The 13,759-nt window shown below is 45.3% G+C and overlaps 2 protein-coding genes across 3 annotated transcripts; one reads left to right on the top strand and one right to left on the bottom strand.

Annotated features, from left to right (window-relative positions):
- The first annotated feature begins 1,567 nt into the window (after positions 1 to 1,567).
- On the top strand, positions 1,568 to 6,517 carry klhl22 (kelch-like family member 22). Of its 2 annotated transcripts, none has more exons than XM_055050872.1 (8): positions 1,568 to 1,834; positions 1,991 to 2,288; positions 2,721 to 2,886; positions 2,968 to 3,279; positions 3,400 to 3,809; positions 4,122 to 4,314; positions 4,963 to 5,196; positions 5,367 to 6,517. In XM_055050872.1, exons 2-8 carry the CDS (start codon positions 2,047 to 2,049, stop codon positions 5,706 to 5,708), a joined length of 1,899 nt encoding a protein of 632 aa, XP_054906847.1. In that variant the 5' UTR covers positions 1,568 to 1,834; positions 1,991 to 2,046; the 3' UTR covers positions 5,709 to 6,517. The 2 variants fall into 2 exon arrangements, with proteins under 2 accessions (XP_054906847.1, XP_054906848.1); XM_055050873.1 differs by having other exon boundaries at positions 1,988 to 2,288.
- A 3,218-nt stretch (positions 6,518 to 9,735) lies between these two features.
- On the bottom strand, positions 9,736 to 12,216 carry tbx16 (T-box transcription factor 16). The gene is made up of 9 exons (XM_055050771.1): positions 12,201 to 12,216; positions 11,916 to 12,072; positions 11,735 to 11,837; positions 11,274 to 11,438; positions 11,040 to 11,186; positions 10,883 to 10,953; positions 10,714 to 10,802; positions 10,241 to 10,454; positions 9,736 to 10,159 (listed from the first exon to the last, which is right to left on the bottom strand). The coding sequence occupies exons 1-9, from the start codon at positions 12,214 to 12,216 to the stop codon at positions 9,736 to 9,738; spliced, it is 1,386 nt and encodes a 461-aa protein (XP_054906746.1).
- Positions 12,217 to 13,759: the final 1,543 nt, after the last annotated feature.

The raw sequence follows: 13,759 nt of genomic DNA, 5'->3' as shown, positions 1-13,759 counted from the left end.
TATATGTGTGTGTGTGTGTGTGTGTGTGTGTGTGTGTGTGTGTGTGTGTGTGTGTGTGTGTGTGTGTGTGTGTGTGTGTGTGTGTGTGTGTGTGTGTGTGTGCGTGTTAAAAAAGCCATAATGACCAAAGCTGCCTTAGAAAATCTACCAATCTGCTGTTATTGATGTGGAAAACAACAGATGGGAGGAAAAAATTATAGTGAGTTTGCAGAAGCATTCATACTTTTTGAACTTTCACACATTGTCACTTTAGAACCACTAACTTCAATGTAGTTTTGTGAGTTTTTATGTGATAGACCAACACAAGTAGTGTGTAATTATAAATTAGAAGGAAAAGGATAAATATTTTGTTCGTTAGTGGCAGGAGAGAGAAGGGAGGAAATGACCCGAGGCCGGGAATCGAACCCAGGCCAGCTGCATCGAGGACTACAGCCTCTGGATATTGTGTCCGCCCACTGAACCACACCATACCCATGTTTTATGAATATTAAAAGTGCGGTGTGCATCTATTTTCTTCCCACTGAGCCAGTAACTTGTAAAATCATGCTTCACTGCAATTACAACTGAGGACACTTTGTAGAAAATGTCTCCACCAGAATTACAGTAGACCCTGAAATAGCTGCCATTCTCATAGCATGATGCTGCTACCACCACTTACTTTTTGTTTTCATTTTTGTTTTTAAACTCACCGCAGTGTTCTGCATATTGGTCTAAAGAAAAGTCCAGTTTCAATCTCATACCAAATTTCATTTAGCTTTCTTTGCACAATGGTCACTTGGGTATGGATGGTAGAAAGTTAACTTGCCAACAGATTCTCTGACCTGAACTGTGAATATGTACAACTCATCTTGCAGCTGTGACTTATTGTGTATAATCTGCTTTTTATTATTATTATTATTATTATTATTATTATTATTATTATTATTATTATTATTATTATTATTATTAATAATATTATTATTTATTTATTTATTTATTTATTTTTACTGAATGTTCCTGCAGCACATTTATATATAAATATAAATATATTTATTTATTTATGAGGGGTCAACGAAATGTTATGCTCAGCTGTTGCTGTTAGTGGGTGTGATGGGTGGATGCTGCAGCGACACGGCTCCCTCTTGTGTTCAGCAGCTAGAATCGATCAATTACGCGCCTGCGTTTCGTCGCGTAAATGTTGAAGACAAACAATAGATCTACAAAATCTTAGTAACAAAGACAGCTTCTTGTTCATTTTTCAACAAAGGCCAGACTCTTCTTTCCAAAAGCAACTCTTTAGATCATTGTGATAGAAAAATGTAGCGCAACGTCTTGATAAACATCTCTTCCGTTTTACTTTCTGTGAAATCATTTTGCCCCTATGTCTTCAATTTAGAACATTTCTGTTAAAAAAAAACTGCTTAGGTGGTTAAAAGTAGTGCAGCAACATTTGGTAGTCAACATTGCTTTGCTGGCTCCTTATGGGATAAGAAGTCAAAAGTCATTGCGACGTGATTGGCTCGTCCATAGAAACTGGGCGGGATGAAGAAAGACTACGGACCAATAGCGTTTGAGCTTTCGCCCTAACACTAAAAGTAAACACACTTGTTTTGACCTGTTAAATCGAAATTGAGGAACTCCGAGTCTTGCGTTGTAAGCAGGTATTTTTTGTCCGAGGAGTCATTTCCCAGCGGCTTTATGTTTAAGGACTCGGCAACATTTCTGCGTATTAACAAGGTTCTGAAGGCTTCTATTTAAAACAGTGCGTTATCGCAGGCTAACCTGTTTTTAGCTTGTATAAGACTTCACTACTAGCCTAGCTGCGGGGAAACAGCTAACAATTCACCGGAAGAAGGTATGTGTGTATTATACTTTCGTTTTTTACAACCCTGCGTCTGAAACGGGGGACGACCGTGTGCGACTTGCTGTAACTGTGAAATGACGTTTTAAAAAAACAAATACATAAATGGTCTTGTCGCGAGCTGCGCCTCTTCTTCCTGTTTGTCAGCAGGCAGCGTCTCGCGGACGGAAACGCCGGATGATGGCGATGCCAGGCAGGTGAAAGGGATGAAGCCCGAAAGTCACCGGCTCATCATGGCTGCGAACGGACGGGACCTGCTCGGTTCGGGGAAACAGGCTCGCTTTTCGGACCGGCAGACGTTCAGGTGTTGGACCCACTTCCACAGTTTGATGGGCGGTCTGGACACCCTCAGGCAGAGCGAGACCCTGTTCGATGTTGTTCTTCTGGTGGAGGGTCGACCCGTCCAAGCCCACCGGGTTCTGCTGGCTGCCTCTTGTGATTATTTCAGGTACAGCCCACAGATTTAGCTGCAGCCTTACTTTTGTTTTCATTTTGAGTTTTGTTACATCTTAGGTACTTTCCTAAAAATAAAAAAAACTCTTTCAGGTACTTTTAGTAAAGCTGTCTTGTAAAAGACAAACTTTTACACAGTTGAGTATACATAGTTGTTTTTATTAAATTTTTTTAATGCATGTTGCAAACCTATCAGATGTTGCAAAAGTCTGCAGTCTAGACACAATGACTTCTGGGACCAGTGGGGGTCCCAGACGAAAATCTGCCTTAAGATAAGATGCCCTTTGCATCTTATCAGGCACTGTGACTAATAATCAACTCGTCTGAAGCTAAAAACAAACCCAGAAATTTTACAAATCAGTGAAGCGCTATACCACTGTACCTAAGTGCTTCCTGGATCGAACTATGTGTAATCGTTCTCCACTAGGTGCATGTTTGCTGGGGGCCTCCGGGAAATGCAGCAGAACGAGATTCCTATTCATGGGATATCCTACACGGCCATGAAAAAAATCATTGACTACATCTACACTTCTGAGATCGAGTTAGAGCTTGAGAATGTTCAGGAAATCCTGATGGCCGCGTCGCTTTTTCAGGTATGTCGAGTCGAGTTGGTCAGTAATCGTTTCCTTTTGTTCTGTTTCACTAAAATATTTGTCTGTTGTTTGTTTTTACAGCTTGAAAATGTCATCAGCTTCTGCTGTGACTTCCTGTTCTCCTGGCTGGACGACAGCAACATTTTGGAGGTTCTCCACTTGGCCGACGTCTACGGACTGGAGCATCTCAAAGCAAAGGTCCACTCCTACATCCTCAGGAACATTCAGACTTTGTCTCGGACGGATGTGTACCGGCAGCTCCCCGAGGAGGACGTCTTCAGGGTGCTGAGCAGTGATGCGCTTCAGGTGGCCAGCGAGAACGAGGTGTACGAGGCAGCGCTTCACTATCACTACAGCCCTGAGGAAGTGGAGACTGACCAGGTGTACTTGCAGGTCAGTCGAAAAGTGTGTGCGCTTCGATTCCACGCACACTTTTTGTCACCTTCACATGTTCGTCTGCGTCAAAGTTAACTTCTTTTGCCCCCTTTTGTTTGTGTTTTTTTTTACTCAAAGGGCAACCTCAGGATGCTTGACGCTGTCCGTTTCAGCCTAATTGAGAAACAAGTGTTGCAGAGACTCCACGGCAGACTGAACCCGTGTCCGCTAAAGGACACCGTTGCGGCGGCGTTAAGATACCACGAGCAAGAGTTGTTGCAGCCCACCCTGCAGAGCCCCCTCACTCAGCCGCGCTCCACCTTCCACTGCATCCTCGGCTTTGGCGGGATGTTCAGCTCCAGCGTCTCTGCGGACATGGATCACGTGTTTCAGGTGTTCCACCCGAGCTGGAGTGAGTGGAGAACTCTCAAAGCGGCTCACGCTCCCCGAATGTCCAACCAAGGCATCGCTGTGCTCAACAACTTTGTTTATCTTATCGGAGGAGATAGGAACAACAGTGGCTTTCGTGCAGACAGTCGTTGCTGGAGGTGAGAGAGGACTAGCTGCTATTATACCCTTGATAGCTCGCTAGCTAGCTTCTTTGCATCTGCTATGGGTAAATGCAAACTTATTGCTAGTGAGCAGGACCAAGTTGGTACATTTCTGTGGCGATGCATGGTCTTGGCAATCTTTTTTAATCTAAAATTATTACATTTTAGATGAAGTATTAAAAGGTCTTAGATTTGAGTTGGTGAAATGTGCAGAAAGCCTGGCTTAGGTGATTTGATCCCAGATTGGCTTTTATTTTTCTGCAGGTCAAACCTGCTTTATTCCCTCCTGTGAAACATTTCTTCTTTCAGATACGACCCTCGTTACAACAGCTGGTGCTCCATCCAGCCTCTGCAGATGCAGCATGCCGACCACTGCGTTTGTGTGGTGGGCGGCCATATTTACGCAATCGGCGGGCGGGACTACAAGAGCGAGCTGGACTGGGTGGAGCGCTATGACCCGGTCACCAACAAGTGGGAGTTCGTCTGCCCAATGAAGAAAGAAGTATGAGTTTACAGAACAGCGCCTTACGACATTGTTTTCATTTATGGTCAGAGATATTAGTGTGTTTATTAGGCGATTATGTGACAGAGCAATGCAAACTACAGGTCATATATAACTTTTAATCTGCCCCTGGGAAAGGCACTTAACCCCGAGTTGCCTACTGGTCAGTGTATGAACATGGGTGCATTGGTGAGCATCAGTGTTTTTGTTTTGTTTTGTTTTTTTCACTTCAAAGTAGCGCATATCTACTTTGTCACATAAGTACAACACAAAATTAGGGCCAGACTAAGTTTATGTGTAGTCATTTTTTTATTTACAAGAGTAAAGTAAAAAGTATGACAAGTCATAATATTAGCAGAATAAAGACACTAAAATACCAGAAGAAAGTTGGAAAAGAGTTGCTTTTCTCATCTTTTTTTTTCTTAGTCTGGCCCTAATAATCCATCTTTCATAAGGTCCCAAGAAGAAATATTTTTGGAGCATTAGACATTGTTCAAATCTCCCAATAAGAGAATTTTCTTTCATGCCAGTGTACCTGGATGAAAGCATGCACTACTGTTATTCCCCACATGGTGGTGCTACATGCTATAAATGCTCTCTTCCCCCTTTCCTGACTTTTTTCCCCCTTAAATCTGTCCCTCCCTCCAGGTGTACGCTCATGCTGGAGCGGTGCTGGACGGCAGGATTTATGTGGCGTGTGGCCGTAGAGGAATGGCGTACCTCACAGAGACTTACTGCTACGACCCTTCCACCGACGACTGGACGGCGTGCGCTGAGGGGCCGGTGGAGCGGGCATGGCACGGCATGGCTGCCGCGAACGGCCGCGTGTACGTCATCGGAGGAAGCAATGATCAGCGCGGATATCGGCGTGACGTCCTGCAGGTACGTCATGAGTCATCAGAGATGGTTTCCTTGGTGTTTTTTTTTCTTTTTCTATTTGACCATTAAACTGATGAAACGTCGGATTCAAATCACTGATTATTACAGTTTAAGCTCTTCTATGAGTGAAAACTCATCAGTTGCTTCCTTTTTTTTTTAACAATTTTTTCTAGTTGGCTTGCTTTGACCCAACACCAAACTCTTGGTCGTTATTGACCCCTCTCCCATCCGGACACGGAGAACCCGGGATCGCTGTACTGGACGGCCGCATCTACGTCCTGGGCGGGCGCTCCCACAACAAAGGCAACAGGATGAAGTACGTTCACGTCTACAGCACTGACACAGGGGAGTGGGAGAGCGAGACTGAATTTAGCAAGCGCGTCTCCGGCCTCGCCGCGTGCGTTGCGCTCATGCCCCCTGCTGTGATCGCTCAGGCCCGCTGCTGGGACCAGTACACCAAGGCTTCGTCGGATGACGCGGACATAGACAACTCGGAGGAATCCAGCGAGGACTGAACCAAACTCACCCGCCGTCCCGCGTTTTTCTGACTCAGAACAGGAAACAGGATGTCTGCACTGAGCGGACGGCGCACTGATGACTTTTCGTGCCTCTGGTTGAGCTTCATAAGCACCTTTGCACACTTTTTTGTTACTTTTTGAAACTCATGGTACCGCATTCCACCTAGATATCATAACCACCTGAAACACTCATCCCAACTGGTCGTGGCTCCTGTCTTTATTTTCTCCGTATTCTTTTAATTTTCTGTGTATCTTAAGGATTAATTAAAAACAGACTGGTGTTTTCAGCATTTAATTTCTGTTAATTATGATGGTTCTCTAATTGCAGCTTATAAAAACATGACAATTATGACTGGAATGTTACACCAGACCTATAAAAAAACATGTTTAACACAGAAAAGAGGTTTTAATAAAAGGTTAATCTGCATAATGGCTGTTTTCAAAAGATAATGAAGTCTCACTGGAACGCATTTTCTTTCTTTTTACGTTAGCACCGATTGAGCATAAGCAATTGATCACTTTTCAAAATATTTCTGTGAACAAGCCTAACTTGTTCAATAAATTTGACGAAGCCTGTCATAATACAAAGTTTTGACCCACAAGTTATTGCGATAAACGATAACATTGTTGTTTTGAGACCATTTTTAAGTAATACAGTAATGGTAAAATGCAAAAACACATTCTCAAGGATGAATAAACTTTCAGTTCTAATGAACATTTAACTCTGGACCTGGGGGAAATTTAGAAAATAAATAATAAAACACAACAACAAAAGTATCAAATTAATGAATTTTGAAATCTCTGTACACAAAATTGTTCTTCCAAAGAAGTGGCTAGTTGAGACCAAAGCACCAGACTGAAGACGATTTTGATGGTAAAAAAAAAAAGGGGGGAACAAAAGAGGACGATAAATCATGCAAATGGATCATTTCTCAGGTTTTTGCTTGCGTTGCATGTCTGTTACGATGTCTGCGCCTCGTTTTTCTCTGCTGCCAGATCTCCACAGCTGGCTGTCCTCATCTGAACTTCCCCTCCTGTTAACTCGAGCTTTTTGGTACCACCCAGTCTCCACCAGTTCCTTTCCATTTGGCTTTATGAAGGCCGACTGACTGCCGCTTTCCTTTTCGGGGCTGTTTCATCTACATCTGTTGCCCCCCCCACATCCACACACACACACACACACACACACACACACACACACACACACACACACACACACACACACACACACACACTCCTCCCTACCCCTTGCCTCTTACCTCTGTCCCTCCTTCTGCTTTCACACTTTTGTGCCAGCCTCCAGCAAGTTATCTGCTAGGATCTGCTGACAGCAGCACTGGACATCCAGGATCAACGGTCCGCTGTGTTTATGTGCTTTTCCGCTTTGTTTTTGTTGTCGTCCAAAGTTGTAGCACCACCTGGGGGATACTTAAGACACATGTTGAGCACTTAGCCACGTCAGCGGTCTTTACAAACATCTTAGTGCGGGTCGATCCGGTGCTCTTTGCAGAGCAATTAAAAGGGCCACATTAGGCATTGATGTAGAGCTATGCAGATTGAACCCACTGGAGTTGAGAAGGGTGTTTGCGAGTCAGGGGAATTTACTCTTCCTCCCCCCCCCCCTTGCTGCGGCAGAGTGGAGAAGGCCGATGGAAATCGATGGGGGAACAAAGCAACGTTCATTTTCCTCCAGGGAATCCGCCGATTGACATGGTAGCTTCCCAGCGTGAACAGAAGCCATAAAACGCCTTTCTTTGAAACTGAAAAACTTCACTGGCATCAGTTGCAGTGATTTGCTTTAAACTGCTGATTCGAGGTCCTTTTTCTATAATTTGATGCTGAAAGGTTTTGCATTTTGCTTTTACATTCATAATTTGCAATCCTACTCAGGGCTGTCTGCAGCTTTATAAATTAATTTTACTAGATTGTCAACCCATGTCCCTTAATTCAGTAAAATTACAGTATTAAAAACAAACTTACAAACATCCCTGTAACTTTTCCGCATTTTTCTGCACGGATTCCAAGCTCCTTGTGCCGATTATTTGTCATACACTTAAAACTTACGTTGGATATATATATACAAGCCGTGCAGTGGTGGCAGCATCATGCTCAGGGAATGCATTTCTGCAGCAGGGACTGTGCCACACATTTCAGACTGAGCCAATGGTTCCCAGTTCAGTTGGGCGACGACTCTAATCCCAGAACCTTGGTGCTTAGTTGAGATCAGATTTGTTAGAATGACCGAAGTTAAAGACCCGTCCTAGTTGAGAGTCTGTATCAAAATAAAACAGGCAAAAACCTCGGTTTATATGTCTGTTTAGTGGTTGTTCTGCTTCAAATAGCATTTACACTGAGCTCCACTGTTTCCTGTTGTCTGACTTCACTCTGGAATGTGAAATAGTTGGACATATATTCGGTCATTTTTCTTTTTCTTTTTAAAGGGGCAGTATTATGTGTATTTTAATCACGTAGTATCATCTTATATCACAATCAAGTAATTATTCCCTTCGGTTATGAAAATGCTGTATATGTATCAAACATGACTTAAGAAGAAATGTTACTTTTCAATTCGAAAAGTCTTGAAATTGGGCTTCTGTCACTTTAAGGAGTTCCTGCTCCTTAAAGCTTCACATCAACACGTTTTAACGTTAAATGTCAACTGGAGCACGGAGATGAAAGGATTTCTCACATGCATGAAAGCATCAAGGCAACTTTCCAGGAATGTTTTTGATTATGCAGAGCTAAGAAGAAAAAAAAAAGATAATACCGCCCCTTTAAATAGAGATCATTTGCATCAAGGAAGTATGTTATTAAATAATAGCACGAACATACTGGGATTATTACTAATATGTCACATTTTCAACGTAGAAGGGTCTTCACAGACGCCTGGGAATTCAGTCTAAATTTGAAATTCAAACTTTATTGTTAAAAGTCTTGGTGGTTTCGCCTGCCTGAAGGGAGTAGATGAGGAAGCTCGGACCTACAGAGATGTGTAAAACCCACATTACACTAAATTGCTCCCCACCCCCAGCGCCCCCTGCTGTATTTTACAGCAGTCATTAGCAACTCATATCCACTAAGGCTGAAGGTGAGAGGCCTCGCTTGTGTTTCCTAACAGTGGAAAGGAGCCATTTTCATGCTTTTTAAGGCTCATTGACATGGAGAACGGGGGTCGTGCGGTGCTTTACGCGGCATTGGGTAAACCTCAGCAGGTGAGCCGGAGTCACTTTAATGCATGCCGGCCCGTCCGAAAAGACAGAGCAACCCCCCCCCAGTGCAAACACAAACAAGCGGCACCAGCGACTCTGACTTGCGCGAGGCGGCGGGTGTTTTTCAGCAAACTTTCTGCAGTGCAGAACTTTACTGGATCAAAGCCGAACATCCACAGACAGAATATCTAAAACTTTGATCTATAATTCACTGAAAGTCGGTGAACAAATGAGAGAATCTGAGCTCCCACTGTCTCTTCCAGCCATGTCTGCCTTAAAAGTCAAATCACTGCAAATGTATCTAAACCTTTGATGTGAAGTTGAACAATTTAGTACGTCAGAATAAGCTCAATCTTGAGTTGATGTGAAATGTAAATGTTCCATCCCTGCAAGGCAGCGCCGGTCAGTGCCGTCTGTGCTGGGAATGAATGAAAGTCAGAACGCAAGGCAACAGACAAGTAAGATTGCATAAGATTTTTTATTTTGATTTCACATTACAAGACATAGACACACACATAATTTGCATGCTTAGGTTTAATTCTTCTTTTTCTGTACAAAAATAATATTTACGTTGTAGATGAGACAAAATACGAAATAAATAAACGGGAACAGTCATCCTGCAGGGCTCCAAGAGATTCAGTGTCTCCTGAAAGTTGAGGCCCGATGGGCCACAGGTCTGCTCCTTTCAGAACCTTCCTCTTGCCGCGAGTGTCAGGCCTTCAACGTTGTTTGGGGCATGCATTGTCAGGTCTGTGTGCCTCACATCAGCCGTCAGGTTGAATAAGCTCTCAATCATTTGACGCCGAAGAGCCTGCTCACCAGCAGGAGTAGGAGAACAGCGGATATTGGCTCCATTCGCCCACGTTGCCATGATGATAGCCATGGTGCACCGCTTGCGTGGTGTAGTCGGCGGTCAGTGGGTGAGGAGGGGGATACTGCGCAGGTCCCGGCCCGCTCCACTGGCCCAGCGGCTGTTCCGTGCTGTAGGGGCTGTAAATGTGGTGGCCGATGACCCCCGGCTTGCCGGCCTGGGCCATGGTCATGTTCAGCACTCCGCTGTAGTCCTGGGGGCCCGGCAGGGGCTGGGGTCCGCAGTGCGAAGGGCCAGGCTTCGAGGAGTCGTGATCGGGGACGGTGGCAATGTCGGTAACTCTGGACTCGAAGCTGCTCCGTCCAGATCCGGTGACGCTGCTGCCGACGCTGGAGGAGGGGGACGGAGACTTTCCGTACTCATGGGCCCTGGAGAGCGTGATGGGAGTGAATGTCCGGTTCAACGGAACAGAGTTTTACTATTTGACGCGTTCAGTCGGCGGTTTTCACCTGTACGGCTGGTAGGACGCAGGAGCGGGAACGAGCTGCTCCGTGTTGTAGATATCTCTTGTGTCGGCCCCAGCGGGAGAGTCGGTCCTCACACCCTGCTGCCTCTCAGCGCCCCAGGGGGAGTACCGCTCTTCCTTTACAGCATCCTCGTCTTTCCTTTTGGCCAGGCGCCCCTCTTCTCCATCATAACCATCATACGATGACTGGCAGAACCCTGAAAAGGCACAAAGCAATGGATGACTTCAAAAAAAATGCAAGGAGTGCTGTGGTGGTGCAGGGGTTAAGCACAACCCACATATGGAGGCCTTAGTCCTGTCGCAGGCTCAATTCCTGGCCTCGCGACCTTTGCCGCATGTCTTCCCCCTTCTCTTATTGCCCACTTTCTTGTCAATTCACTGTCAAATAAAGGCCACTGGAGCCAATAAAACCTTAAAAAATTACAAGAAGTAAATTTATGTAGCCTAAAGCTGTACCTGGTGAACTGCTGTCCTTGGAGTCCTCGTTCAACACGCCTGGTAACTTGGCCCTTTTTTCTAGGCATGCCGGATTTTTGTTTGCATGCCTAAACAGAAGCATACATTTTTTTAGATAAATTTCACAAACACGATTTCTCACGCTGTGTTCAGCAGAATTGAGACCCACCTTTTTTTATTAGTGCCCTCATCTCTGAAACCCTTTGCAAATGGGTTGTGATTGATCTTCAGCTTTGTGATCTGTCCCGAACAGAATCAAATTAAAACCAACATCTGCTGGCCTCACTGGAAGACAATCAAGGTTTTGTGGAGTCAATCGGACTCACCTTGGTGTTCTGGTAGGCAGTGACTGCAGTGAAGGACGTTTCTGGGAAGGTGAAAGTCTGGAACACACTCCAGCGGACGCTGAACAGGTCGTCTGCTTGGACAACGTGGAAACGAGGGTGGTAACGATGCATTGAGTGCAAGATGATCTGTAGACAAGTCAGGGTAAGATTACCCCCAAAGATCTTTTTAAACTCAACATCAAATGGAAAATCCCTTGATTATTTAACGCTCACATGCCCATGCTGGTCGAGTGTGTTGTTGGTGAGCTTGAGCTTGAGGAACGTGATGCTTTGCTTCATCCAGTGGCTCCCTAAGGCCGGAGAGTCTGGGTGGAGGTAAGTCCTGCAGGGAGGCTGAGGCTCCGCTTTTCCGGCCACCTCCCATTTCTCTTTATTCCACTGCAGGGGAGGAGACGGGTCGTAAGTCAATCAGCCTCGAAGAAAAGGTGATTTTCATAAGCAACTTCATCTTCCCTAACTTCCCACGATTGCTCCGAGAGTGATGGCTGCAGGATACCACCCACGGAGGCAGGGGGTAGTACAGTGAGCTCCCAGCAGGAGATAGAAAAACAGGAAGAGATAGGGGTCTTTGATGTGCAACGTCAGGGGCGGGGGGTGATAAACAGGGGGTATCTGCTAACCACAGAGGGAGCTTTACAAGTCAAGACAACGCAGTTATAATTTATAGGCTTTACCTTATACCTGAAGCCATCCTCTGGAACCATGTCAACCAGTAAGATGTACTTGGCACACTGAATAAGACCAGATAAATTCACTTTACAGTGTGGGAACATCCTCCTGAAAACACAAGAGAATACACAAATGTGGAAAAGTAACATCTTTCTGAATATTTTTGTGTGGAAATTCCCGTCTCACCTGCCCGGTTTGGTGATTATCATCTCCGTTCCAATTTCATGGAATGTCTTCCACAGTTCAAGGTCTTCCAGAGTCATCCTGATGCTGCCCTGGAGGTAGGCGTCAGGGCCGGCGGCCATGGAGGCAGGAGGTGGACCGCTGAAGTTAGACTTCAGCTCTGCGGCAAAGTAAGATTTACTAATGACATTTGACACCAAAAGTGATTGAGTTTTTGGTCAGCGATGAACTGAGGAGAACAGGTTCAACTCTGCTTTACATTTCAATAAAAAGGAGTCGGGAACTCACCCCGGATGGACTGCATTTTCCAGTTTCAGTGGCCAGACAGGAGAAGTTTGGGATTTCTATGCATGAAAGGATATTGAGGAATCCAAAAGTTGGATAAATCCAAAAACGTAGCCCCCTGCCGTCCACCCCCCCCCGGTCTCATGAGTTGAAGACAAATCCAGCAGCTTAAGATCAGTCCAAACAGCTCCGTCCTGTCGCATCAGATGGATGCTGCCAGAGAGAGTGACCATGACTTTTAAGGGGGACCTTTTGGTAGGCGGAGCCAGGAGGGCCATTCCCAGGCTTTGAAGTGACACAATGATGAGTCAGGGTCCCGCTGTGATTGGAGGGGTGCTGGAAATCAAAGAGACTTAACAGAGCCCTGACACCGTCCCCACAGGAAGGGGGAAGGAGGAAATGCGCCTTTATTAACTGCTAAGAGACTTTAAAACAAATATGGACGGACTTTCCTGCTGCAGATCGGGCTCTGGCGGCGGCTCCAGAAACCGGTGTAAATATCTTTGACACGTACATAACCGATCGCAGAAATGCCACTTAGTGTGTTTGTGTAACATGGTAAAGACTCAGCGAGAGTTATTTGACGCAATCAGGAGAAATGGAGTGGAAAGGGTTGTCAAGTGGAATGTCTCACCGTTTTCTCAAAAAGAAAAAAAAGATCTTTTTTCTTTTTCTGGAGCACAAAAGTAATGCACGTCGTAAGATGGAGAACGTGCTGATGTGAAAGTGGGTAAAACGTCACATTACATAACAATCCCCTTTTTACGCTTCTTTTCTCTCTCCTTTCTCTACCAAATTACAGAGTGGGTGGGGAAACTGTGTGAATCCATAATGGTGTGGTGACACAATGCATTGTTCCTGCAGGTAAGTCGTACCTGAGGGCATCCTCAGATGGGACCGCGGGGGGAAGTGGTGGGGGTACGATGCTGGCGGTTGTGTATTGGATGGTCTAGACAGACCCATGCCTCTGACAGATAATCTCATTAAGATAGTTTCCCCTTGAAGAAGCCGGTTTCTGCCTGAGGAGAAAGCCCAGCGTATTGGTGGGGAATTAGCAGCCAGTTGGCATCACGAGCTCAAAGTCAGGCATGAATGACGGGCTCCTGCAGGGTCAGGAGAGTAAACCCCGGCTCTCCTACTTGACATCCACTTCCAGGTAAAATCCACAGGTGTCGCAGTTCTTCGTAGCGCTTTGCTGCAGGCGTTAACATAGAAGGGGGGGAAAAAATGACAATCTCCTTTCTCGTTTCCTGTGGCATGGATTGAATTCATCTCCTCTCAGGCTAAGAAACACAAACCGTATAGGTTTCCTCTTTGGGTTCTCGTGTCTGCGTTGCATACAATGGCCTTTGTAAGCGCAGCTTTTTACAGCCCTGCATCCTACGGCCCTATTACTGTAAGAATAACTAAGTAAATGCTTGAAAGCGATACGCAGACGTGCGGTTGGAGAGACGGCTTGCAAAAACACTGGAACGCTTGTGCAGTTTGTCCTGCCAATCACAACAAACTGTTTTGTATTTTATTAGCATTTTATGTTATAGTTTAACACGGTGCAGTGCTTA

The sequence above is a fragment of the Poeciliopsis prolifica genome, unplaced genomic scaffold, assembly GCF_027474105.1.
Source record: "Poeciliopsis prolifica strain line A6 unplaced genomic scaffold, Auburn_PproV2 SCAFFOLD031, whole genome shotgun sequence".
In the NCBI taxonomy this organism is placed as follows: domain Eukaryota; kingdom Metazoa; phylum Chordata; class Actinopteri; order Cyprinodontiformes; family Poeciliidae; genus Poeciliopsis; species Poeciliopsis prolifica.
This window is presented reverse-complemented; position numbering and strand designations above follow the sequence as displayed.